Source organism: Diadema antillarum, unplaced genomic scaffold (genome assembly GCF_040938485.1).
Source record: "Diadema antillarum isolate AM-2024a unplaced genomic scaffold, OU_Dant_1.0 seq00001922_RagTag, whole genome shotgun sequence".
Taxonomy (NCBI): domain Eukaryota; kingdom Metazoa; phylum Echinodermata; class Echinoidea; order Diadematoida; family Diadematidae; genus Diadema; species Diadema antillarum.
The window spans coordinates 56,159-81,064 of NW_027272585.1; the positions used below are offsets into that span (position 1 = coordinate 56,159).

The 24,906-nt window shown below is 40.8% G+C and overlaps 1 protein-coding gene across 1 annotated transcript in view; it reads left to right on the plus strand.

Annotated features, from left to right (window-relative positions):
* Positions 1-24,906, plus strand: part of LOC139713200 (gem-associated protein 5-like) — a gene marked incomplete at its 5' end in the record, with an annotated part of 56,771 nt that overhangs the window by 24,806 nt on the left and 7,059 nt on the right. The window contains 9 exons of the mRNA XM_071624949.1: positions 2,205-2,665; positions 3,360-3,505; positions 3,994-4,165; positions 4,535-4,713; positions 5,919-6,167; positions 7,406-7,568; positions 21,003-21,110; positions 22,211-22,291; positions 23,677-23,814. Of these exons, the coding sequence (XP_071481050.1) occupies positions 2,205-2,665; positions 3,360-3,505; positions 3,994-4,165; positions 4,535-4,713; positions 5,919-6,167; positions 7,406-7,568; positions 21,003-21,110; positions 22,211-22,291; positions 23,677-23,814 (1,697 nt within the window). The remainder of the gene's footprint in view (positions 1-2,204; positions 2,666-3,359; positions 3,506-3,993; positions 4,166-4,534; positions 4,714-5,918; positions 6,168-7,405; positions 7,569-21,002; positions 21,111-22,210; positions 22,292-23,676; positions 23,815-24,906) is intronic.

A 24,906-nucleotide genomic window follows, 5' to 3' on the forward strand; every position in this document is an offset into this window, starting at 1 on the left:
TAACGAAAGCATGCCTAATGTCTGCCTGTGTGGCAAGTAATTTCAATGCCCCACGGGGTGCCAAAGGCATGACATTTTTAGGTTGTCTGTCTGTCCGTCCATCCTACACTTCTTTAGTGTGACTGGGAAAAAAAAAATGTGTTATGAATCAATGAGGTGTAGATGTGTTGATTAGATTTAGGATGAAACCCCTAAAGGTCAATGGTCGCTGAACAAAAAAAAAAAGGACTTTTTTTCAGCACTAATTTAATCTAGGTATGTCTAACAGTACTAAAAATTAGTGGAAAAGTGAGCAAAGAAAATGGGATTCCATCGGGATTCGAACCCGAGACCTCCGGATTGCTAGACCGGTGCTCTACCGACTGAGCTATAGAAAGCCCTAGTGCAGTGTTCGTCCCAGAAACCCTTAATTCTCAATGCTCGGGTGGTCAGAAGCTATAGCAGTGTGTTTGTGTGTGACACACACGCACACACTTGAACCTGGCATAAACCCGAAGGATAATTCAACTTGGGGATAAATGCGAGGGATCACCGAAGTGATGCAGCTTTTTGAGTTTGAAACAAATAAAGACAGAATAAACTGACCAGAAAGAATATAAATTATTAGTGGAAAAGTGAGCAAAGAAAATGGGATTCCATCGGGATTCAAAAAGCTGCATCACTTCGGTGATCCCTCGCATTTATCCCCAAGTTGAATTATCCTTCGGGTTTATGCCAGGTTCAAGTGTGTGCGTGTGTGTCACACACAAACACACTGCTATAGCTTCTGACCACCCGAGCATTGAGAATTAAGGGTTTCTGGGACGAACACTGCACTAGGGCTTTCTATAGCTCAGTCGGTAGAGCACCGGTCTAGCAATCCGGAGGTCTCGGGTTCGAATCCCGATGGAATCCCATTTTCTTTGCTCACTTTTCCACTAATAATTTATATTCTTTCTGGTCAGTTTATTCTGTCTTTATTTGTTAGTACTAAAAATTGTTAGAAAGGGTAGAAATAAAAAGAAAATGCCATTGACAAGATATGAGAAGAGATCACTCCTGCTTATGATAGTTGACTCTCAAGCATGAATCAAATGTGGTGATTGCCAGGGTAGAATATTGAGATAGCAACTTGCAATTACCTTAGGTTTTGTATTCACCATTGTTGAAAAAAAAAAAAAAAACTTTTTTTTTCTTAAAAAATACAGTGGTTAAGTGGCTTCGATGTTTTGAGTCCCTGTTTATGCAAAAGCCAAACACTTCTTCCACAGTCCAGCCGAATCATCTGTGCATGTTTCGTTCTTCTGATGTTTGGTATGATTTTTTTGTCCTTCACAGTGCTTGGTAACTGATTACATTGCCCACTTTGCTCGAAAGAGCGAGTAATTGTTTAATCCCACTCTTGAGTCTGTGATATTTTTTAATAGAGTTGACTGAGCATGATCTTCTATGATGCCAAATTTTGATCAGAAATGCTTATCATATTAGGAAGATATTTAAAGGACAAGTTCACCTTCATATACATGTGGATTGAGTGAAGGCAACAATGTTAGTAGAACACATCAGTGAAAGTTTGGGGAAAATCCGACAATCCGTTCAAAAGTTATGAATTTTCAAAATATCTGTGCAATCACTGCTGGAGGAGAAGACTGCTACAGTGTATGATGTCACATGCGTACAACGATATAAGGCAAATGAAAAGAGAATTTCACAGAACTTGACTTTTTGAATAAAGCGCACATTTCCTCGACTTGTTACTGACTTATGTTAGGGGTAATATTATTCCCCCTGACTTCTGAAAGAGAGAAGTCGAGTGTTCTTTTATTATGTGAGAAAAGTGAGAATATCTTGAATTTTCTTTATACTTTCTTTATATAGTTGTACTCATATGACATCACAAGCAATAGTAGTCTTCTCATCCAACCGTGACCGAGCAGAAACTTCAAAAATTCATAACTTTTGAACGGATTGTCCGATTTTCCTCAAACTCTCATGGATGTGTTCTACTAATATTGCTGCATTCACTCAACCCACATGTTTATGAAGGTGAACTTGTCCTTTAAGTTGAGATGCTATGATGTAGGAAGGATTGATATCCATTTGACTTATAGATACATTTTGTTTTTTCATACAAAATAATGCTTTTGCTACTTGTTTCATTTTGCCAAAAATAAGACAGCAGTGATGGTCATGTTTGTTGAATATTCCTCTCTTCACTTTGCTAGATCCATCGAAATCTTGGCGCCACCTGATCTGCGCATTCTCTGCACAATTCATGTGCAGAACAAAATTATCAACTGCCTTAGGTGGTATCCGGATGATGCAGCTTGCTACCAGCCAGTGGGGGCAGGTGGTGATGGGAGGGTGGTGGGTGATTCCAGAGCAAGTTTGCCCCCATCCACCACAGACCAAGAGGAGGAAATACTTCCGGATGGATCCAATGATGCAACACCAACATCTCAGAGCAGTGCCTCCAAAACTTTGCTCCATGTGGGAGACACTGGGCCAGCATCAGAGGTTGGTGATCCCGGAGGAGGAGGAGGAGGAAGAGGAGGAGGAGGAGGAGGGGCATCTTGGGTGGAAGGGATGCCACTAGGGGACTGGAGTCCACCAAACAGGAGATTCTGGCTCGCTTCTGGCTCCAATGAAAATGAAGTGGAGATTTACGATCTTGCCAGCCTGTTTGGTGAGTTCAATCATCTCATAAGCACTGCTGAGTGGGCATGAAGTGGTTCTTGGGTGCTAGAGGTATACAGAATGGATGATGACATTCTATTTAGAAACTAGAGGCCTAAATTAAGGGATAAAGATTTACTTTAAAATTCTGCATAGAATACTGAAAGCCTCAAGTAGCTATTGTGTTTTGATGAAAAATGTGAAAATATTAGGTTTGAGTTCTGCCTTGATTGCTGTCTTTGAGTCATGAACGCTGTAAATGCAGCTAGACGAAGAGGAGGAAAGGAAAAAGGGAGAATTGAAGAGGAAGACAGAGGAGTTTGGTTGTTTGGTCAGCGAGATGAATACTCCAGAAATGCACAAAAGGAGGAATTTTGTGTCATGTTATAGTTACACTATCAGATATTTTGATTTAGCTGAAGATTATGGCTGATTATCAATGAATATGATAGAATATTGGAAGGTTTGACATGTTAATTCTGAGAATGTAGAGAATGAGAGGAGACAGTATTCAGAAGGTATATAAAGGAGCAAGAGGTAATTAGATGGAGGGTCATTTATGCACCCTTTACAGCCTGTTGAAAGAGTAACACTTTTCCCCTCAATGTGTACTTTTCTTTATGAAGCATGGTATAGATGAAAGATGTGGTGACTCCTTTTAAAAGAAAGAAAGAAAAAACTTCTTTGATTCTCTTTCACTGAAGGTGAAGATACGATGCACCAGTTGAGTGTCCCAATGACGTCGAGTCACCAGACGCTTCGGGGTCACTCAGCGAGGGTCACAAGCTTAACTTGGAGTCCTCATGGTGATGGAAGACTTCTGTCCACATCTTATGACAACTCGGCACAGGTAAAGTCATTCTGATCCTGTTGAAATTATTTTACTCTTTCTACTCAGTTTCCTAGATGATGGCTTTTGTATCTCTCTGGTATTGCTTCCGCAGTTTTGCCCAAGCAAGATTTCAGCTCATTGAGAGCCATAGAGAAATACTTGTTTTTGACTGGACCATTTACAACATATCACATGACATTGCCTTCAGTTATAGTTGATAGAATCTGTCACCTCTATTCTATACCACCCCTGGGTTAGTGGAGAGGTAGTTTTGCTACCGACTTCTTTGAAGATGTCAAGATTCCACATGTGATCGCCAAGATTACTGGAATACGCAGCAAAACTAGATTTTCACAGTCAAATTCTCTTTTTGACTGCACAGAAAGCAACATCAGCTTTTTCACAAGATGCCTTGCAGTAGACATTTATCGATTCTCATGATGGAAGCAAGTATTTTCTTAACAGATACATGAATATTCTGTCTCTATGTGTTCTGCTGCTGACAGATCTGGGATGCAGGAAGAGGAGAACCCATTGCCAACTTTCAGGGTCACTCTGGGAGAGTCTTCTCTGGCCTCTGGTCTTGCACCAGTCCGGACATCGTCTTGACCGGCGGAGAGGACTTCTGTGTCTGTACATGGCGTATTTCGGAGCTCAAGCATGTCCGCCCTCCAAAGGGTAAATACCCCCCCCCCCCCCCCCCCCCTTGAGGTGGTTGTCCTTTAGCATAATTATTATGCTTGCAAATAATCTCTCGATAAACAATCACAAGTTGAATTGGTCAACCTCGTCACCACTTTGCTATGGGGATCAAAGATGCCATCCAGTGACCTGTGGGTATGGTATTGATGAAAGCAGACGAGATTTGATGGTCAGAAGTTATTGTATCAATGTTGTGATATGCAATATACTTCCCTGTATTGATGCTACATGTAGATTTGAAGTCAAGTGATGTGAACACTGATCCTGGAAAGTTAGAAATTGGGAAAATTGCTGATAATGTATTGATTATAACAAAAATATTATCATCCTTTGTTTGTTTTTCAGCCTCTAAGAAAATATTTGGAGGACACAAGAGGCCCAATAAAAAGGGGAAGAAGTTGAAAGGCCGCAATCTCACTCAGGACTCCCAGAGGGAGAACTCAAGGGATGCTGTCTCCATGGCAACTGAGAGTCAAGTGCTGGAGAGTAATAACATTGGACAGCAAGCAGGAAGTTCACCAAATGTAAGTACAGGTGGTGGCCTTGAGTTCATTTTCTTTTTCAGTATTGTGGAGACTCTGTATAACTACCTATCTCCAATACAGAGCTCAACCCTATTTTTTTTTTTTTTTTTTCTGGTGGCCCATTTGGGCCAATATGGGCTGGTAAAATCTTTGAATCTGAAATTTTGTTGGCCCATTAAGGAAATGTAGTGGCCTGAAATAAACGGAAAGATAACAATCCATTTTTGTCGAGCCCACCGGAGGTGAGGGGAGACTAAGGGATCGCCTGTGGCGTCTGTCTGTCCGTCGTCCGTCTGTCTTTCGTCCGTCCGTCATCCGTCCGTCTTTCTTCCGTCCGTAACGCTACAAAAACTTGAATAACTCTCTACTGAGGACTTCAATTTCAGTAAAACTTGGAGGAAAGAGTGGTTATACAAAGTTACACATTTTACCACACATGGAGGCAGAGACTCCAACCCCAGGCACCTTCTGATCTGGAGATTCTCCCGCCCGAAACCCCTAGCAAACGGGAGACTCCAAGTTGATGTGTGCGAAGCACGATGTTCCTAGGGTTCTAGATGTTCTCTGGTGCTATCTAAGACTTATTTTTTCAACATACGATAGCAATAAGTAAGAAATCCTTTCCACCGGGAGACACAAAGCCAGGGCGGGAGAAATCAAATCGCCAGCGGGAGAACGGGAGATTTTGCAGAAATGGGTTTTCGGCGGGAGATCTCCCGTCGAAAACGGGAGAGTTGGAGTCTCTGTGGAGGTAACCTCAAGGTCAAAGGTCACAGACAGGGGTCAACAAACTTTTAGGGCCCAATGTAAAGTTTTTACGGCGCGTTTCGATTATGGCTCATAACTTTTGATTCATATGTCCGTTTGTGACCAGATTTAGCTCGTAAATGTCCCAAGGGGAGTTGAAGGTCACCACAAGGTCAAAGGTCATAGGCGGGGTCAATGAGCTTCAGTGAGTCAGAAAAACAATTTCTTCTACGCGAATGGGCGAGACACATTTTGGCACTTGCCTTGTTAATCCTAAGTGCCTGATCGGGCTACCAAAAGATAGCCTTTTTAAACATTTGGTGGCCCGACATCAATTTGTAGTGGGCCCAGGCCACCACTGATGTCGAGCCCTGTCAAATAGAGGTACCACACAGAGTTAGAGTACTGGCTAAATTTGTTGAAAATCATTGAGGAGATCTTATTTGCTTTTGCTTCAGGTCAGCAAGATGGATGTGGTAGCTGAGGCGACAGCATTGTCATCCAACCACCTGCAGGGGGCTGGTGAGGTGATGCCTTCCCTGGCAGAACGAGGGGCACAGAGGACCAGCCTGGAGGGGATGAAGAGAGACCTCATGGCTCAAGTGGAGGAAATGGAGAGAATGATGGGCAAAGATGCAAGAGTGGATGATGGTGGTGGAAGAGGGGAACAAGATGATGAAAAACGTCTTGAGGAGGAAGAGGAAGAGGTGAGGAATAGGATGAGATTTTAGTGCCCAGCTCAGGAGCATCCATACTCATGCAGATATGCCAACTTGTTAACTTTATTTCTTTTGCAGTGTTATGTACTATTTGTTGCTGTAAATACTGCAAGCCATGCATGTTAGCCCATTGAGGACGGGCTGATTTTGCTATAACATGCATTGCCCAAAGACACCTGCTGGAATATTCTCGGGACTTGTCTTCAACGGGTGAAAGATCTGGCTTCATTCGTTCATCATGAAGAGCAGGCTGCATTATACATGAAGTGGTTTGCCCCACGTACATACAACTGGACCGCATGGAAGACCAGCTCATGCAGCGGAAGAAGGGCTAACCAGCCATCATGTTCGATGGAAAATGGAAACAACAAACAAATAAACAACAAATGAGCTGAAGTTTAAAAAGAAAAGAAAAACATAAGAAAACTTTTGAGTTGATGAGTATTCATCAAAGAAACATGCTTCATTATATTTTAAAAAAAAATTGCATCTTTGCTTGAAAATGATTTGACTTTTGATTTCTACACATTGAACTAAAGACACTTGTTTGTGTTCAATCTTTAATTAAGTTTATTCCTTGTTAAAAGTACTGTTACTTGAAGAGAGAGTTGATGATATAGATTTGTTTTTAAAAAAATTATTTATTTGGGTTTTTGTTTTCGCTCTCTACATGTCATTCAATGAATGTGGTAGCCATTTGAAATTTAAGCATAGATTTAATGTTTTGAAAGGGAAATAACTAAAACTTGGAATGGAATGGAATGAAGTCTAGCAATCAAGTGCAAAGTAGAGTATGCAATTGATGCGTAGAAGAGTCATTACTAACTCTTTCATTCAGGAATGAAAGATTTTTTTTAATAGAATTTAGCAGGTACCCTCATGTGACACATGATCTTTGAAATATTATATGGGGAAAGTCCCTTATTCGTGGTGTCAAGAATCATAGATAAGTGCATTCCAGAATTAGTCAAATGTCTTAATTGTCATCCCCTGTTTGCATTGCTGCAATTAAATAGATTGGTGCTAAAATACTTACGCTGTTGTCAAACCTCAACTTTCCCCCTCACACAGATAGAAGACTGAGGTCAGGATACATCTGAAGTAGGGGAGGGGGGGGGGGGAGGAGAATGATAGGTTTTGCTCTCTTCAAAATATGGCGTCATGTTCAGTTTTGTCATGTGTTAATGATTGCCAGCCCTGCTTCTCTTTCCTTGTTTGCCTTTTAGGATGCTTTTCTGGAAGGAGAGCCTGCAAAGGAAAGAGGAGATGTTATTGGTGCATGTCTTGAAGGTGTAGGGCTCCCTCAGGAGATGGGGAGGGGAGAGCCAGCGAGTGCTGTCCAGAGCCAAGGGGTTGTCAGAGACATGTCTGGGCCATCAGGAAGGAAAGGTAGAGTACTATTCTATTCAATTCCTTTCAAGTCGAGTAATTCAAAGTATTTAATTTTTCGACAGAACACAAATTAACAAGGTATGTAGTTGGAATGATATTACAGTGAAGTCAATTTGCAAATACACATGTATCATTCTTTTGATATAAATGCTTGCAATACAATTGAAGGTACATTTCAGACATATTCTGGAAAAAATATATTGTATTAACCAAGTGTCATTCTTGGCCCCACCTGTGTGCCAGATGGTTCCATGTTCTTTCTCTTCCTCAAACTACCTTATTGATTCATTACCCCTGGATAAGATTTCCTCCCGATCCCCCAACAGTTTCCCCTGGTTATGGACACCCTCATTAACCTCAAGGATCCTCAACCTTGTAACATTACCACTCTGGTCTATCATTACAAGGATGCTCTTGTCCCACATAGGCATGCTTTTAACCCTCAATGTATACTTTTGCTAGGCGGGAACTTTCCCACATCTTTTGCTGGTGGGTGTAATTACCCTGTAGATTGGCTAAGGGCAAAGCCACTGGGGAGTTAGTGCAATAGTCTCTTAACCATAAAAGGGCCAGGCTTTTTTGGCTATGCTAAGACCGGGGATGGATTCCGCCCCCCTCCGAGATCTCGGCCATCGGTGGTGCGTTCGCGATGAAAGTTTGCATGCTTGAGATCCACGTCATAATCTACAAGATTGTGTAATAAGATTTTTTTAAACAATCAATTTCTAATTTTAATTAATTAATTATGCAAATTAAGCTCAAGATCATATTTTATCCTAAATAGTAAGCATTGAGAGTCTAATTTTTGATCTGTAATTGAACATCACAAAAATTCCAAAACTCATTTCAATTCTTATGTATTTTATTGTTTTCAGAATTTCTTATGTATTTCTTTGTTTTTCAACTTTTGTTTTTTCTTTGTTTTTTTATTGGAAATTGTCACTGACCACTTTTCTACCATAATTAGCATAAAATTAATCAATGAAAGTGTTTAATTGTAAAAATAATCAGGTTTTTATGACTTTCATGACAGAGCACTGTTTTCCATAGGAAATGTACACAAAATCACAAAATTGTGCCCATTTTGGGGCGACATTCCATTACAAAAATGGGCACGGCTTCGCAAAAGTATGCGCGGACGTTGCAAATTTGGTCTCAAAAGTTGCGCGAGACTTGAACAAACAAAGTAGAGAAGCCTCGCGACGAGGCCTTCTCGCGTTACAGAATTATAGCGCAAAACATCGAGGGGGGGCGGATTCCGCCCCCTCCCAGCCCTTTTAGGGTTAAGGTGCCTAAGGCTATTGAGATGAACAAGGGATGGACAAGATTATTAAAGGGAGAATGATACCCAAACATATACCAGTATGTGAAGTGAGGGAATGCTGAGATATTAGTAAAACACATCAACAAAGATTGAGGAAAGTCAGACAATCTGTACAAAAGTTTTTGAGTTCATACAGTTTTGGTGCAGCCATGGCTGGATGATGTGATGTTACATATGGAAAATGTTATAAAGAAATTATAAAGACAATTCACCTTATTTTCACTTATCTAGCATAATGAAAGAGCACTTGACCTACAGGGGGAATGGTATAACCCCAAACATGTCAGTACAATGTGTAGTGTACTATGAAAAAATGAGATTTTGAGAATTCTCTTTATATTCTGTTTATATTGTTTTCCGTATGTCAAGAACTGTAGAGTCTTCTCATCCAGCACTGGCTACACTGAATGGATTATCCAATTTTCCTCAAACTTTGCTGATGTATTCTACTGTAGAGTAACGGTTGATTACACTGCATCTACGTAGAGTTACTCTACTCACCGAGATAGTGTAGACGTCTAGGAGTCAACTGGGGAATGTCAGGAGTAGGCAGGACTGCTATGCGATGACACAGGCTAAGGGTAGAAGGCTATAGCCGCCGAAGATCCCGGGCGAACTGAGGCGTCACCTCTGGAAGCGAAAACGTCCGCTGGATTAGCGTCGTGATGCTAACACACGTTAGCTAAAACTAAATGCGTAGGTTACGTCCACAGATATTGCACACTCCCGGTAAAAATCCACAAAACAGAACGATGTGTTTCCTTTCGCGTGGGGAAAATGGTATTCCAAAATATGAATATTCCGAAACACTGCGAAGTCAGAACAACAGCTTGGAAGAGGACAGTATATCCAATGAGAAATATCCACGGAAGATGACGATAAACAGGTTCCCGTTGATAGCGATACGAAAATTACTAAACTCTTATAACACGACTGCAGACCTACGTGAAGTTACGTGACTGAGTACTAAGAGCGAAGTGACGAACATCGAAAATGACATCGCGAGCGCGACCTCAGCAATCGGTGACCATGGCCGAAAAACAACGTTCATTGGTTGCCGTGAAAATATTCTGATTACTGATTGGTCCATGGTCTTAGCGAATTTAGGTGGAGCGAACACACGAAACGTTGAATGTTGACACTCGCTAAAATGTAACATTGGCACGCGAAGTGTGCTGAATTAAGATCACATCACGTCTACCACCGAAAAGGAAAACAAAGGAAGTAGGTCGTCTCGTTATTCTATAACATGCAGTCAGTAACCCAGTATGTACAAAAGTGCAAGGTCACTACCAACGGCGTAAATCCATTCCGAGGAGTGGGGGGGATGATTATCGGCGATACCCGTCACATGCTAGCACGAGCAAAAGCCCACTGTTGCAGGAAAGGTTTGGAATGACACAAGTAAGAAACAATTAACTTTTGGTAGTGATCCAGTAATTTTGGGGGAATATATGAAGGATTTTTGACATTTTGGCAGGTAGGATCAATGAACTTGGGAGTTCAGACTGCGCGTAGGTTTGCATGCGCGCACCAAGGTGCTTGCTCTAGTTTCTGCTAGGCCGAGGCGTGCTGTGCAGCTGAGGGTTTATGACGTAACAAAGGCTTCTATATTGGGAAATCGGGCAATTTTTCAGCATGTATTGACCGATTCTGTGAAGCGCTATGTGTATTTTTGGCATGGGCAGCGCCATACTGGGTGTATCATTCGACCCCCCCCTCCGCACTCCCCCACCCCTCTCCCTACATTAGCACGCGCACAGAATGGAAAACTGCGTTAGCCAATGGGCGTCTCGTACTGAGTGCGCGAATGCTTGCTAGTGCGCGAACCTTTGTTACAAGTGCGTGATAAACATGTTGCCCGGGGGTGGGGGAGAGCAGGGGGGGTCGGCTGATACAAACCGATACACCCACTATGGCTGCGCCTGTGCCGTAAAATGTCTGCTGCCCTCAACGAACCCGAATCGGTCAATAGACCTGTGGGTGGAAATCACTAATCTCTATGGAAGAGCCCAAAGAGCTTTTCCCCATTGGTAGAGAGAGGAGAAAAAATCTCTTTGGGAAGAGCAAGATCATAGGTGGAAAGTATACTTGCTTGGCGGAGGTCTGCGCTCTCAGAGTGCTCTTCTAGTTATCATTATCATTGTCCCCGCCGAACGAGTTCGAGCAGGGGACTATGAAACGGGCTCCGTACGTGTGTGTGTCCGTGTGTGTGTGTGTGTCCGTGTGTATGTGTGTGCGTCCATGTGTGATCAAAATGTTCAATTTGATACTTCTCTGTCATTTATGAGCCAATATTGATTCTGTTTGCTTTATATGATAGCACTACATGGGAGCTTTGAAACTTCTACACAGAATTAGTTGTGACCTTTGACCTATATTGTACATTTTGCTACAAAATGCTACTCCTTCGCCATTTCTAACCTGATTTCAATTCCATTTGCTTTATGTGATGGCACTAGGTGAGGGCTTCAAAACTCCAACACAGAATTTTGACCTTTGACTTCTTTGACCTTTGACCTTGATTTTTGACTTATATTGTACATTTTGCTACAAAATGCTACTCCTTCGCCATTTTTAACCCGATTTCAATTCCGTTTGCTTTATGGGATGGCACTAGGTGAGGGCTTCAAAACTTCTACACAGAATTTTGACCTTTGACTTCTCTGACCTTTGACCTTGATTTTTGACCTGTATTGTACATTTTGCTACAAAATGCTACTCCTTCGCCATTTCTTACCTGATTTCGATTCCGTTTGCTTTATGGGATGGCACTAGGTGAGGGCTTCAAAACTTGTACACAGAATTTTGACCTTTGACTTCTTTGACTTTTGACCTTGATTTTTGACCTGTATTGTACATTTTGCTACAAAATGCTACTCCTTCGCCATTTCTAACCCGATTTCGATTCTGTTTTCTTTATGTGATGGCACTAGGTGAGGGCTTCAAAACTTCTGCACAGAATTTTGACCTTTGACTTCTTTGACCTTTGACCTTGATTTTTGACCTATATTGTACAGTGGCTACAAAATGCTACCCCTTCGCCATTTCTAATCCGATTTCGATTCCGTTTGCTTTATGTGATGACACTAGGTGAGGGCTTCAAAATTCCTACACAGAATTTTGACCTTTGACTTCTTTGACCTTTGACCTTGATTTTTGACCTATATTGTACATTTTGCTACAAAATGCTACTTCCGGCAGGGACATATATTACGCACCGCGTAATTTCTACTTTTCCTTGTTGTTATAGTCATCATTATTGGTTATTCCTAGTTGACCCTTCGTAAGACTATCTTTGCAAACATGTACAGCGTGTCCCAGAAAAAACGAAACCGAGTTTCATTGCAATTCTTTGCGATCATAATCATACATTTGCTCTATGAGATGTACATCGATTGAAAGATACACTACTCTTCTTTCATCTGATGCACAATACGTTGTTCATAATTCATGCATGACTGAATTAAAACGACAATAGACAGTGGTGCTACTAAATTTTGATTTGCATGAGCAAATGGCGACTTTGAATGAATTTTTCAGACTTTTTCTGCAATCTTTTGTGAAAAATAAAATCATAGATTTAACATCTATTCTTTTTCCTTTCATGTGATATCCCATGCGTAAAAAAATGATCAACGCCTGCTCGAGAAAACTTTATTTGAAAATATCCTTACATTTTACCCAGTAGATAGACAGTAAAAAAGGAGCAGTGTAGCTTTCCCGACGCCTGACCAACTTGGCAGGTAACAATGGCCTTCATACTTCAATGAATTTACACAACCATGAAGGGAGGGGGTAAAAGGGAATGTTACAGATGGTTCGGTTGTGAATAGGTTCGTAAATTAGCACGTGATCATGAGCTTGCCTGACCATGCAGCTAACTACAGAGTATAGGGTGTTCAACAGCGGAATGTTTGGGAAGGTGGGGTGGGAGTAACGGATAAAAAAAAAAACATTCCGAGGGCCCCCCCCCCCCCTCCCCCCCCCCCCCCCAAAAAAAAAGATGACTTTCTGCCCGGCACTTGCGCCTTTAAAATGTTAGAAGCGCAAGTTCAGTGATAAATAAAGTGATGTACCCTCTCTTTCTGCTTCGCTTCCCCCTTCAAAAACTTCAAAACCCTGTCAGTGATGAAGGACTTACCACGCGTGAGGGAAATGTAGAGAGGAATAATAACAGTGAAATAAGTTTGAGGTATAAAATCATTAAAATGTGTATCATTGTTGTAATGTTGATTTCCCGTAGCCTTTGGACTGCGTGCAGCCTGAGAATATTTATTTTTATTTATTTATACAGTGTTCTTTACCCAGGGTAGCCCCATCTGTGGTTTACACACTGTTATCCTAGGGGGCCCTGCAACAGAAAGACAAAATATAACAGTTCAGCAAACACAAAATAACAAATCAAGGACATTCCTTTTTACATCATAACATCAACACAATTTCAATACTCTATATGAATGAAAAGAATAAAAAATTAATCTTTGGCGATAATAATACACAAACTCACATTATTAAAAAAAAAAAAACTTAACATTAAACAGGAATATAAGAAATACCTGAATTCTACCCCAAGTGAGAAGTATGCTGTTAAGAATGCTTGAAGAGAAGTGGCGTTTTGGACTTCAGCGGGGAGCTGATTCCAAATACATGATGCATAGTGTGAAAACGATTTTTTTTCCTGCTTGAGTTTTAACTTGTGGAATTATGAGACCATTAGTACTTAATATGTTTCGTGTACGATATGAATGTATGTTATCAAGGGGCTTAGTGAGTTCTTGCACATATTCGGGCATGTTGCCATGAAGTGTCTTAAAGACTGCTTTACAAGTGTTCAAACGCCACCTCTCTTCAAGCGTCATCCAACGTAACCTTCCAAGCACCTGGTTGGTTGGCACTGTGTGATCCACTCTCCTTACCACTCTGGCCATATTCTTGTGTCGTTTGATAAGCACATCTTTAAGGGTTTGTGAGCAGTTTGACCTTGCACAAGAACAATAATCAAAATACTCTAGGATTAAAGAATAATCATGATATTAGTCTTCAATTATTGGTTATGTCTCATAGCTTATTCTAAATAAATGACAACAAAGGGCTGTCCGCATTCTCTGTAAATACCCCCCCCCCCCCCCCCCCGAACAACATTCACTGTAGCACTGTGGTTGTTTTGTGTGAATTCAATGGTGCAGATGAGCCCATTGTCTAATGCTAAGTCGGGAGAGCTGAATGCTTGTTTTCTTCGACTATCCGTAGAATTGGCAGAAATGAAGCATGCTTTCATACAAAATTTTCTCAAGCATGCGTTATTCATATTTGACGCGTAAGGTCTCATATGAAAGAAGAGAATATGAATATTTTGGTTATGAACTTTGTTTTTCAAAATCGTAACGTTAAAAGTCTGAAAAATTCACTTAAAGTCACCAGAAAATTTGGTAGCACCACTTTTCATTGTTCTAACTCAGTCATGCATGAACAATGAACATTTAGTATGTTCTACGTCAAATGAAAGAAGAAAAGTTTATCTTTCCATTGATGTATATCTCATAAAGAAAATGTATGATTTCAATAGTAAAAAGTTGCATGGAAACCCGGTTTCGTTTTTTCTGGGACACGCTGTATGGAAAAATGAAATGACGAGATATCGTGGTAGTGGTCATATCCAGTAGTGGTTGTAAAGTAATAATAGTAATAGGCATGGTAGAAATAATTGTTGTTTTCCTTTCATATCATTTCCATACACAAAGCGTAACGGCTGATCGGGCAATGTTTAGATTTTTAAAACATGACAAGGGGACTATACGGACTACGGGAAAAAACAATTGAAATCCACGAAAGTACTGAAAGACGACAGCTCACCTGACACATTTGCTGACCTTGCCTGCAGTGTTGAATTCAGTTGCTCAAGGATTGCGATAGGCTTCATGGCCATTTGCAGACCAAGGAGAGTATGGCCCTTTTCAAACCTGTCGAAAAGCCCGTTGGCTTTCACCGATGTTTCACCTGTACCAGATGTCGACAGCTCCTGCAAACTGCAGAGAATGATTCCGTAATTGTCCAGCACTGAGGCAATTGCTGGCAGTCTGCATAGCCACCGAGTAGGACACAGGGGTCAGACGGAGGCAACCTTCGCAGGATGTGTTGATTCTTCGGATGCGACTGATTTGAAGAGAGCCTGAAAATTACCATGTAAAAGTTTTCTTGTCAGTTTGAAAATTGGCACATTACTTTACGTAATACAATGAATGAGTTTACGAACTAAACAAAAAAAGATAAAAGAGAGAGAGAGAGAGAGAGATAACATGTTGCTTCCACTTATGATAAAAACAGAACAAAAATTGTAAACAGTTCACTTCCTAAGAAAAGATTAATTAAGCTGTACCTAATATCTGTACCTGAGATTGTTCAAAGACATTGCGACGAATCTTTCACAAATGATGATTGTCTTCAATAGCTCGTGCGTGAGACAGACGTTAGACAGTGTTGACAAAGATATTTAAGAAATGACGTCAGAAAGTCAGAAAAAAATAAACAGTTAATCCTTATTATTTCGTTTGAGCACTGAACTTCAACTTAAGTTATCTTATTTCAAACTTTCTTCATAATGTTTTACATCATAAGGATCTGAAATCAAACGTGCATCGAATTATATTAGTTTGTTTGCGTAATCACACCTTATATTTCCCTGAACGATTGTAGAGCACTCCCAACTCATGAACCCATTGAACCACATCCCGGATGATCGGGCATGCCTCGACACCATGTCGAACCACAAGGTTCGACATATGAGCGCCGCTGTGAAAGTTCAATGCTAGTTTCTGTTGCTCTTTCACCTTGGCCTAGCAACCATTGTAAGGGCCCTGCATGTTCGAGGCCCCATCGTAGGTTTTAGCCCGAAGATCACTGTGTGACAGGGAAAGCCGCATTAGAACATCAAAGATTACCGACGCAATGGTATTACCAGTCGTATCTGGCAGTTCATATAGACCTACAAAATCCTCTTTGACATGCAGCTCTGCGTCAACATGACAGAAACATATCGATTCTTGCTACGTCGATGTTATGTCCTGGGTTCCATCCACCATGACTGCAAATATGCCATCCTTCTGTATAGCTTTGGCGACACTTGTGACTACTTCCCGAGCAAGTATCTCAATGATTTCTCTTTGGGCCAGGGGGTTGTGAAAGAAGTGGTGCGTCGCAGGTGTCTACTCAAACTCTCGTCGTTGACTTTCATAAGCTCAAGAAGATGGTAAAAATTCCCCTCATCCTCCAAATGTCCCCTAAAGGCGTGACCCTGTCTAAGAAGGAATCGAAGAACTTGGATGATGATCAAAAGCGAGTGCTTGGCTTCCTGTTGTTGCCGATGACACTGGTCACTGAGTTGGGCTCCAATACACGGTTGTTTGGAAGCCTGCAGCTGAAGCACAGCGAAACGATGACATGAAGAGGTCTGGTGACTCTCAAACCTCTGCATGGCCTTTTTCCAATTTGTAAACCCAGCACTCGAGAAGGCTGGTTCCTTTACTTTCAAGAGTTGCAGAAGTCCAGCAGTTTCAGCTTTAGCACAGTCAAAACACAAGATGCTTTTCTTCTGTTCATCGTAGTGGAGCCATGGATAGGTTTGAAACCATTTATCTTGGAAGTAAATTTTCTGATTCTTTGTTACCTTTGGAGGGATGACGCGAGCAGGAGGATGATTGGGCTTGGTGTGGGATAAACTTGTTGGGTTTTCTTCATGGATTTCAATGGCAGGATCACTTTCACGCTCTTTGTTGGAAGTTTCGGGGTTGTCATCTGGAGGGATGACGCGAGCGGCAGAATGATTCCTAACTTTGTGTTGGATAGAAGTGTTGGGTCTTCTTCATCAATTTCAGGGTCAGGATCGCTTTCACGCCCTTCGTTGGAAGTTTCGGGGTTGTCATCTGGAGAGATGACGCGAGCGGCAGGGTGATTCAACTTTGTGTGTTGGGTCCTCTTCATGAATTTCAGTGTCAGGATCGCTTTCACGCCCTTCGTTGGAAGTTTCGGGGTTGTCATCTGGAGCGATGACGCGAGCGGGAGAATCATTCGACTTGGTGTGGGACACATTTGTTTGGTTTCCTTAGTGAGTCAGAATGGTTGGATCCTTTGGCACAAACGACCTATTACAGTCGAAAAAGACATAGACATTTGTGTATAGCATGGGTAAACGTCAATTGTGTGCGTGTGTGTGTGTGTGTTTATACTCAGATTAGATGTATGCACAAATATATACTTGTTAAGAATATTATATATACACTGTATATACACATATATCATATATATAACAACAATGCTATGCGCGTCATGCGCATATATAGCAATGTATTTTTATAAATAGTATATATATATAGCATAGTATTATACAAACAAGCACTTGAAACTTTTGTTGAGTTTGAGTTCAGTCTTCATTGATATTTCACTTTCTACCATACCCCTATTCTCCACAAGTGTTGCTTATAAGCTGTATACGTATCAGCGCTCTCCTTGACAATGCAGCTCCAGGGCAATGCACTACGCGCATGACGCGCATAGCATTGTTGTTATGATTCATGTTTATCATTGTCCATCATTGTCTTTGCACTGACGAAGGTCTGAGGCAGACTGAAAATTTTGTAATAAAAAATTTTGTAATCGTTGGAACCATGGCGTACTTGAGGCTCTTTCTTCTAATAATTATATATATCATGATATATACGCATGTGTATATGTGTAACGCACATACCTTAGGGTATGTATGATGTCTAACAATATTCTGATTGTCCCCGCCGAACGAGTTCGAGCAGGGGACTATGAAACGGGCTCCGTACGTGTGTGTGTCCGTGTGTCCGTCCGTCCGTCCGTGTGTCCGTCCGTCCGTCCGTCCGTCCGTCCGTCCGTCCGTCCGTGTGTCCGTGTGTGCGTCCGTGTGTGATCAAAATCTTCAATTTGCTACTTCTCTGTCATTTATGAGCCAATTTTGATTCTGTTTGCTTTATATGATAGCACTACATGGGAGCTTTGAAACTTCTACACAGAATTTCAGTCGTGACCTTTGACCTTGACCTTTGACCTATATTGTACATGTTGCTACAAAATGCTACTCCTTCGCCATTTCTAACCCGATTTCGATTCCGTTTGCTTTATGTGATGGCACTAGGTGAGGGCTTCAAAACTTCTACACAGAATTTTGACCTTTGACTTCTTTGACCTTTGACCTTGATTTTTTGACCTATATTGTACATTTTGCTACAAAATGCTACTCCTTCGCCATTTCTAACCCGATTTCGATTCCGTTTGCTTTATGTGATGGCACTATGTGAGGGCTTCAAAACTTCTACACAGAATTTTGACCTTTGACTTCTTTGACCTTTGACCTTGATTTTTTACCCATATTGTACATTTTGCTACGAAATGCTACTCCTTCGCCATTTTTAACCCGATTTCGATTCCGTTTGCTTTATATGATAGCACTAGTTGAGGGCTTCAAAACTTCTACACAGAATTTTGACCTTTGACCTCTTTGACCTTTGACCTTGATTTTCGACCTATATTGTGCATTTTGCTACAAAATGCTACTCCTTCGCCATTTCTAACCCGATTTCGATTCCGTTTGCTTTATGTGATAGCACTAGGTGAGGGCTTCAAAACTTCTGCACAGAATTTTGACCTTTGTCTTCTTTGACCTTTGACCTTGATTTTTGACCTATATTGTACATTTTGCTACAAAATGCTACTCCTTCGCCATTTCTAACCCAATTTCAATTCCATTTGCTTTATGTGATGGCACTAGGTGAGGGCTTCAAAACTTCTACACAGAATTTTGACCTTTGACTTCTTTGACCTTTGACCTTGATTTTTTACCTATATTGCACATTTTGTTACAAAATGCTACTTCCGGCGGGGACATATGTTACGCACCGCGTAATTTCTACTTTTCCTTGTTTTCACTTCTTATTAACGTCACAGTCACTCTGCAAAACAGAAGACGACAGACAAGCGAACAACCTCATTTTCCATAACAATCACAGTTTTTATCCCGAAATATCAAGAAGTTTCCTTTTCAAAGACCTTTGCAAGAACTTACCTTTTCGTGAAAAAGGAATGCAGCGTTTTTTGTTTATCTATCTTCTTTGTTGCCTTTGCAGGGAGCTCACTGGAATCTGAAAAGTTCGAAAGTTGCATTGTATTACGTGACCAGATAATTAATTTGTATAAGTTAGTGTAGATTAAGAATTTGATAAAAACATGAGTTGGTGTTCTCTAGTATTCCTACCAATTTCATGAAAAGTAAACCACAATAACAACACGGTTTTAAAAGGCTTCATCCATCCACTTGTAGGCTGCTCAGTGATTTACACTAGAGAGTTGTTTCATTTTAAAAGAAGAGATAATTCTATTAAATTCAATTTCTTTGAAATATATTATGGTAATTTCAAAATATGCACCTCAGTTCAGCCCCATAGAAGAAAAGAAACGGCAAAAATTTGGATCCATTTATAAATTTCCCACAGAAGTTAATTCGATTAATATAGTGAAATGGGTGGATAAGTAAATTCAATAATACGCGATGCGTAATGATATATACCAGGCCAGAGAAGAAGTAAAGTTTAACATTTTGAGCATACCATCATAACAATGTACTATGATACTGATCATAATAATATTATACTCGGACGGAGCACACATACACAAACGGACACACAAAAAACAGGCGCACATGGCCCGTTTCATAGTTCCATCTTGAATTTCATTTGGTGGGAACAATGACAATCAGGTTTGATATTTTAATAGGCCTTTTATTTCATCAATTCATTATATTCATTTCACTGCATAATGAAAAAGAAATATGCTTGCATAGAAAAGAGACATTGGTGGTGTACATGAGGAAGCCAATAACAATATCATGACGTGGATTGTAATGCAGTTTTTGGTTTGTTTCTAAAACATTAATTATGTAGATTGATACTAACCTGTTGCAGATCTTTTCAATAACGATCTTGCTCGTTTAGTTGTTTTTGACGCCTTTGCTTTTGTTGTCTTCAATCCTAAGTGGTTAGGATCTAAAGAAAAAATGAAAACATTCAACTCTTTTAGCATTTTAAAATAAGTGCGGTGTCTATGCATGTAAATAATAGAGAAAAATCAAAATTAAAATCAGCATGCTGAGACTTGAGAGATTGATAGTATGGCATGATGAATTACATGTAATGCTGCATATTGAGTAAAAAAAAAAGAAAATTGAAGACTCTTTTTTTCATATTGCGTATGTACTTCACTGTACGTGATTTATGGTGGAGGTGTCGTGGTCGAGTGGATAAGAGCGCAAATCTTTGAATCACGTGAGTGTGGTTTGGATTCGTGGGTTCGAGCCCCACGAAGCCCACCCAACACGTCTGCCCTTCAGCAAGGCACTTTGTGACTTTGTTTTCTTATTTTCTTTGAATCAGTGGCAGTCTTCTTATTCAGAAAAAAACTGCCACCGATCTGGTGATCTGGCGGACGCGGTGGATGCGTCCACTGTTCGTAGTCTCGCGGCATCAGATGTATCGCTTGGCAAAGACAATTAACAGCAAATTACAAAGACAATAACTGCATTCTCCGCTTAGATTATAGGCTCTGCAATAATGTGTCATGCTGAAATCAATATCACCACATTTCTTTTTTTTGTTTTTTTTTGTTCATACATCTTTTTCTTCGGAGAATTTCAGGGGGGATATTTATACAGGCCATCCCCCCTCCTTCAAAAGTGGGGGGGGGGGGATATATCCCCCCCCCCCCCCCCCCCCCCCCCCCCGGATTTACGCCTATGGTCACTACACTGCAAATACAATGCATTTCTACATTCACTCAATTCATATGTGCAATTAGGTTTCACTTCCCATCAAGGCTTTGTTGGTGATGTTAGGTGCCCATGAAATATCTTCTTCACGAAATGTCATTCAAAGATTAGGGGTGGTTCTAATACATGTAAAAGAAGAATGTGTAAAAGATGAATACTCAACAAGATGATCTGCTGGTAACATTTGATGAATTATTCTCCCAAAGCCACCTAAATCTTTTCAGAATTCAATGTCTGTATTGTTGTATGCTTGTGATGATTTTTGCAGGTCGACATAAAAGATACAAGTCACTCTTCCCAGTGAGTGGAGCCAAGGACAACAGAGGGCGCTCTTTCATGCAACAAGACTGCATCGACTTGGCAAAGATGAAAAGAGGTAATTCTCTCTGACACCCATGAAGAAGCAGTGTTTACATGTGTGCAAATATGTGATGTTACTACTGTGTTCTCAAGTGACTTTGTAATCTTTTGGGGCTGCATTTACCCCTGATAGCAGAGGTTCGATTCTGCTCGTATATTACCTTCTGTTTTTACTGAGCAAGGGTGCTACATGTAAGAGGCATCTGTGCTCAATTTTTCATTTGATGTTGGAGGCAAACAAAATCAGGAAATGTACTGTAAACTGACATTTTCTTGATTGAATCCACTGCATGACAAGGTGAAGTCATAGTTGCATACTTTGAATCCAGCAGCGTTATGCCACCGACATTTGCTACAGCATCGCAGTTTTTGTACGTACTCTACTCCTTACGTTTATCAGCAGATTTTGTTTACATTTTTGTATGGGAGCTGTATCATGGTGAAGCATGGAAACTTCTTCTTGTTCAGTTGATCAGACCTATGTCAATGGATAATGAACTTTTCCTGAGTAGTAAAGTATCAAAATAACTGTACCAGCAGTGCAATATGACAAATGACAAATTCAACCTGGGTACTTCTAAAGATGCAGGTCTAATATCATTGTGGGTTAAAGGCATAACAACCTGGGATTCAAGAGGACGCTGTTTGATGGCATGATGGTGGCTGCCATCTTCATTATGAAGATTGACGATGCAAATTTAACTTACCATTAATCAAAGTAGATCACATTTTATACACAAGTTTCTATTGCTAGTTGGCAAGTGAGCTTTATCTTGGGCAGATCCACACATAGTAGTTGGGACGAGCCAGGAACAATGGCCCAATCAAGAGACGAACTGAGATTTACATTTTTTTTTTACCATTATCAACATACATACCTTCTGAATCAGTCTTGTTTGGACATTCAGAACATGGCAGTTGCTTAGGTGCAGGTCCATGCAACAATGCCTTTTTGAATACCGAGTCCTTACCCCTTTAAATAAGACAAAGATCTGAGGTCGGTGAACATTCTATGAAAAAAAAAAATCAACAGCAACAACACTGTACTTTTAAAAAAAAATTCTGATTAGTAATGAAATGATGTCTGGTTATGTGTTTGACGTTTAACCATCACAGGTGCTCTTTCAGATGAGTCAACCTTCCACCTTGGCTTATTTGCCGACAGAAGGAACACCATTGGTCAGATGCAAGAAGAAGGTGAATTATTGTATAAGATGCGCTCAGGGTGTGACGTGGCTGTGAGTGTTTGTGTGCATATATTTACCTCCGCCAAGGGAGGAGGTTATGTTTTCGTTACCGTTGGTTTGTTCGTTCGTTCGTTCGTTCGTTTGTCTGTGCGCAAAATAACTCAAAAAGTATTGAACTGATTGGGGTGAAACTTGCAGGAAAGGTTGAGAATGACACAAGTACCAACGATTAATTTTTGGTAATGATCCGAGAATTTTGGAGGAATTTATGAAGGATTTTTGATATTTTGGCAGGTAGGGTCAATGACGACTTGGGAGTTCAGGCTGGGCGTATTTGAGGTTTCCATGCGCGCACTAAAGTGCGTGCCCTAGTTTCTGCTAGGGCGAGGCGTGCAGCGCATCTGAGGGTTTATGACGTAACAAAGACTTCTATATTGGGGATCTTGGGCAATTTTTCAGTGGGTGGAAATCACTGATCTCCATTATGGAAGAGCAAGATTATCGATGGAAAGTAACTGCTTGCCGGAGGTCTGCGCTCTCGGAGTGCTTTTCTAGTTTCTTTTTCTATCGCTTTATGACTCTATTCGTCTGTTTTTATCTTCTTCTGTTTATCTCTTTACTTCTCTGTTCCTGTTTTCCCCTAAAGGTCTTTGTCTGTCTCTATATCTCGCTGTCTTTGTTTGTCCGTGCTAGTCTGCTTTTCTTTATCTCTTTGTCTCTGTTTTTCTGACTTACTCTATGTGTCTTACATCTTTCTGTCTCTCAGGGTGGTCCACAAGGGGTTTGAGCGTGTCGCTGCAACACGCTCAAATTCTTGTGCAACATCCTCAGAAGCCAACAACATGTTATGCAACATCTTCCAACATTGGCAACATGCTCAAAATAAAATGTAATCAACATGTGAAAAACATGTGCAGAACTTAGGAAACATCAAACTCCTTTTAAGATATGTGCGTAAAACATGACACGAAACGTTGAAGCAGCACAACGAGAACAAAGTCGCAAAATATTGCTTGCTATGTTCTCAGAATGTGCACTCCGCGCACATACAATTTCCGCAATAATCTCACATTCAGAGCTTGCAACATGTTCAAATTTTGAATTATGAACCACCCAGGTCTGTATTTCAATGATTTTCTGTTGTTTGTTTGCTTGTTTTTTTGTCCATCCTTGATGTAATGTTTTTTGTCTCTCTCTACCTCTCTTTATCTCCATGTCATTGTCTCATAGTATCTCTCTGTGTCTTTCTCTTTCTCTGACTCTCTTTCTCTCTCTCTCTCTCTCTCTCCATTTCTTCTGTGAATATTTCTCTAGTCTCTCATTGCAGACTTCTCTGCGGTCAGTTTTTGAGAAACATGAAATTATTGATGTTGATTTACTGGTTTTATGTTTCAGCTTCCCAGCATGCCAAGAGTGATAGCCGTGACAAGGAGTACCAGCTGGATTTCTGGCAGGGCAACATCTTGTCTGCTCTCAGAGATGCCATGCGAAGAGGGCAGATCAGCGATTGGATGGTTTCCATGGCAACTCAAGGTGAGACCAAGTGGCTGATGCCACATAGACCCATACAGAGTATTGCAAATTGCGTTTGTCTCAATAACCACCACAGTTATCATTAATGAGGTGTGTTTCTGTGTGAGAGGGGCAAATCTCATGACAGCAAAAGTTTTTTGGGTTTTTTTTTTTGGGGGGGAGCTGAGAAATGGGAGAGGATGGGAGGGAGCTAAGGGTTCAAGAGCAAGTACATTGTATATCTGACATTTAGCAGTTTCAACTGAAATGATACCTCTGTCAGATGTTTGTGCCAATGGAATTATTTTTAGAGTATGTTCCTCTATATATTCCCCTGGGTGTGCTCATCTAAAGTAAGAGCAATTTGATTCTAATGCATCAACAGTTGATTTTGCTCCCAGGGATTCTGTGATCTATATGTCATCTCTGAATAAAGATTTATTATTTGGATTTGATTACACAAGATGGAATGGTGTGGTCGGGTTAATGTTTGAAATTTTTAGTGTCTGAGTCAACTTGAGGGGGAGTTGGTGAAATTTGATCACTTTATTATGCTTTTTACTGTGGAAGGATCATTTCATAATGGAGATATCTAGAAAGATCATGGCCTCATGATGTGAAACTTAGCAGTCAAGTGCTGATCATAGCAAACAGTCACACTGTCCATTAGTAATCAAACCCAATGATCAGCTTTCATTGTCCCCGCCGAACGAGTTCGAGCAGGGGACTATGAAACGGGCTCCGTACGTGTGTGTGTCCGTGTGTCCGTCCGTCCGTCCGTCCGTCCGTCCGTCCGTCCGTCCGTCCGTCCGTCCGTCCGTCCGTGTGTCCGTGTGTGCGTCCGTGTGTGATCAAAATCTTCAATTTGCTACTTCTCTGTCATTTATGAGCCAATTTTGATTCTGTTTGCTTTATATGATAGCACTACATGGGAGCTTTGAAATTTCTACACAGAATTTCAGTCGTGACCTTTGACCTTGACCTTTGACCTATATTGTACATTTTGCTACAAAATGCTACTCCTTCGCCATTTCTAACCCGATTTCGATTCCGTTTGCTTTATATGATGGCACTAGGTGAGGGCTTCAAAACTTCTACACAGAATTTTGACCT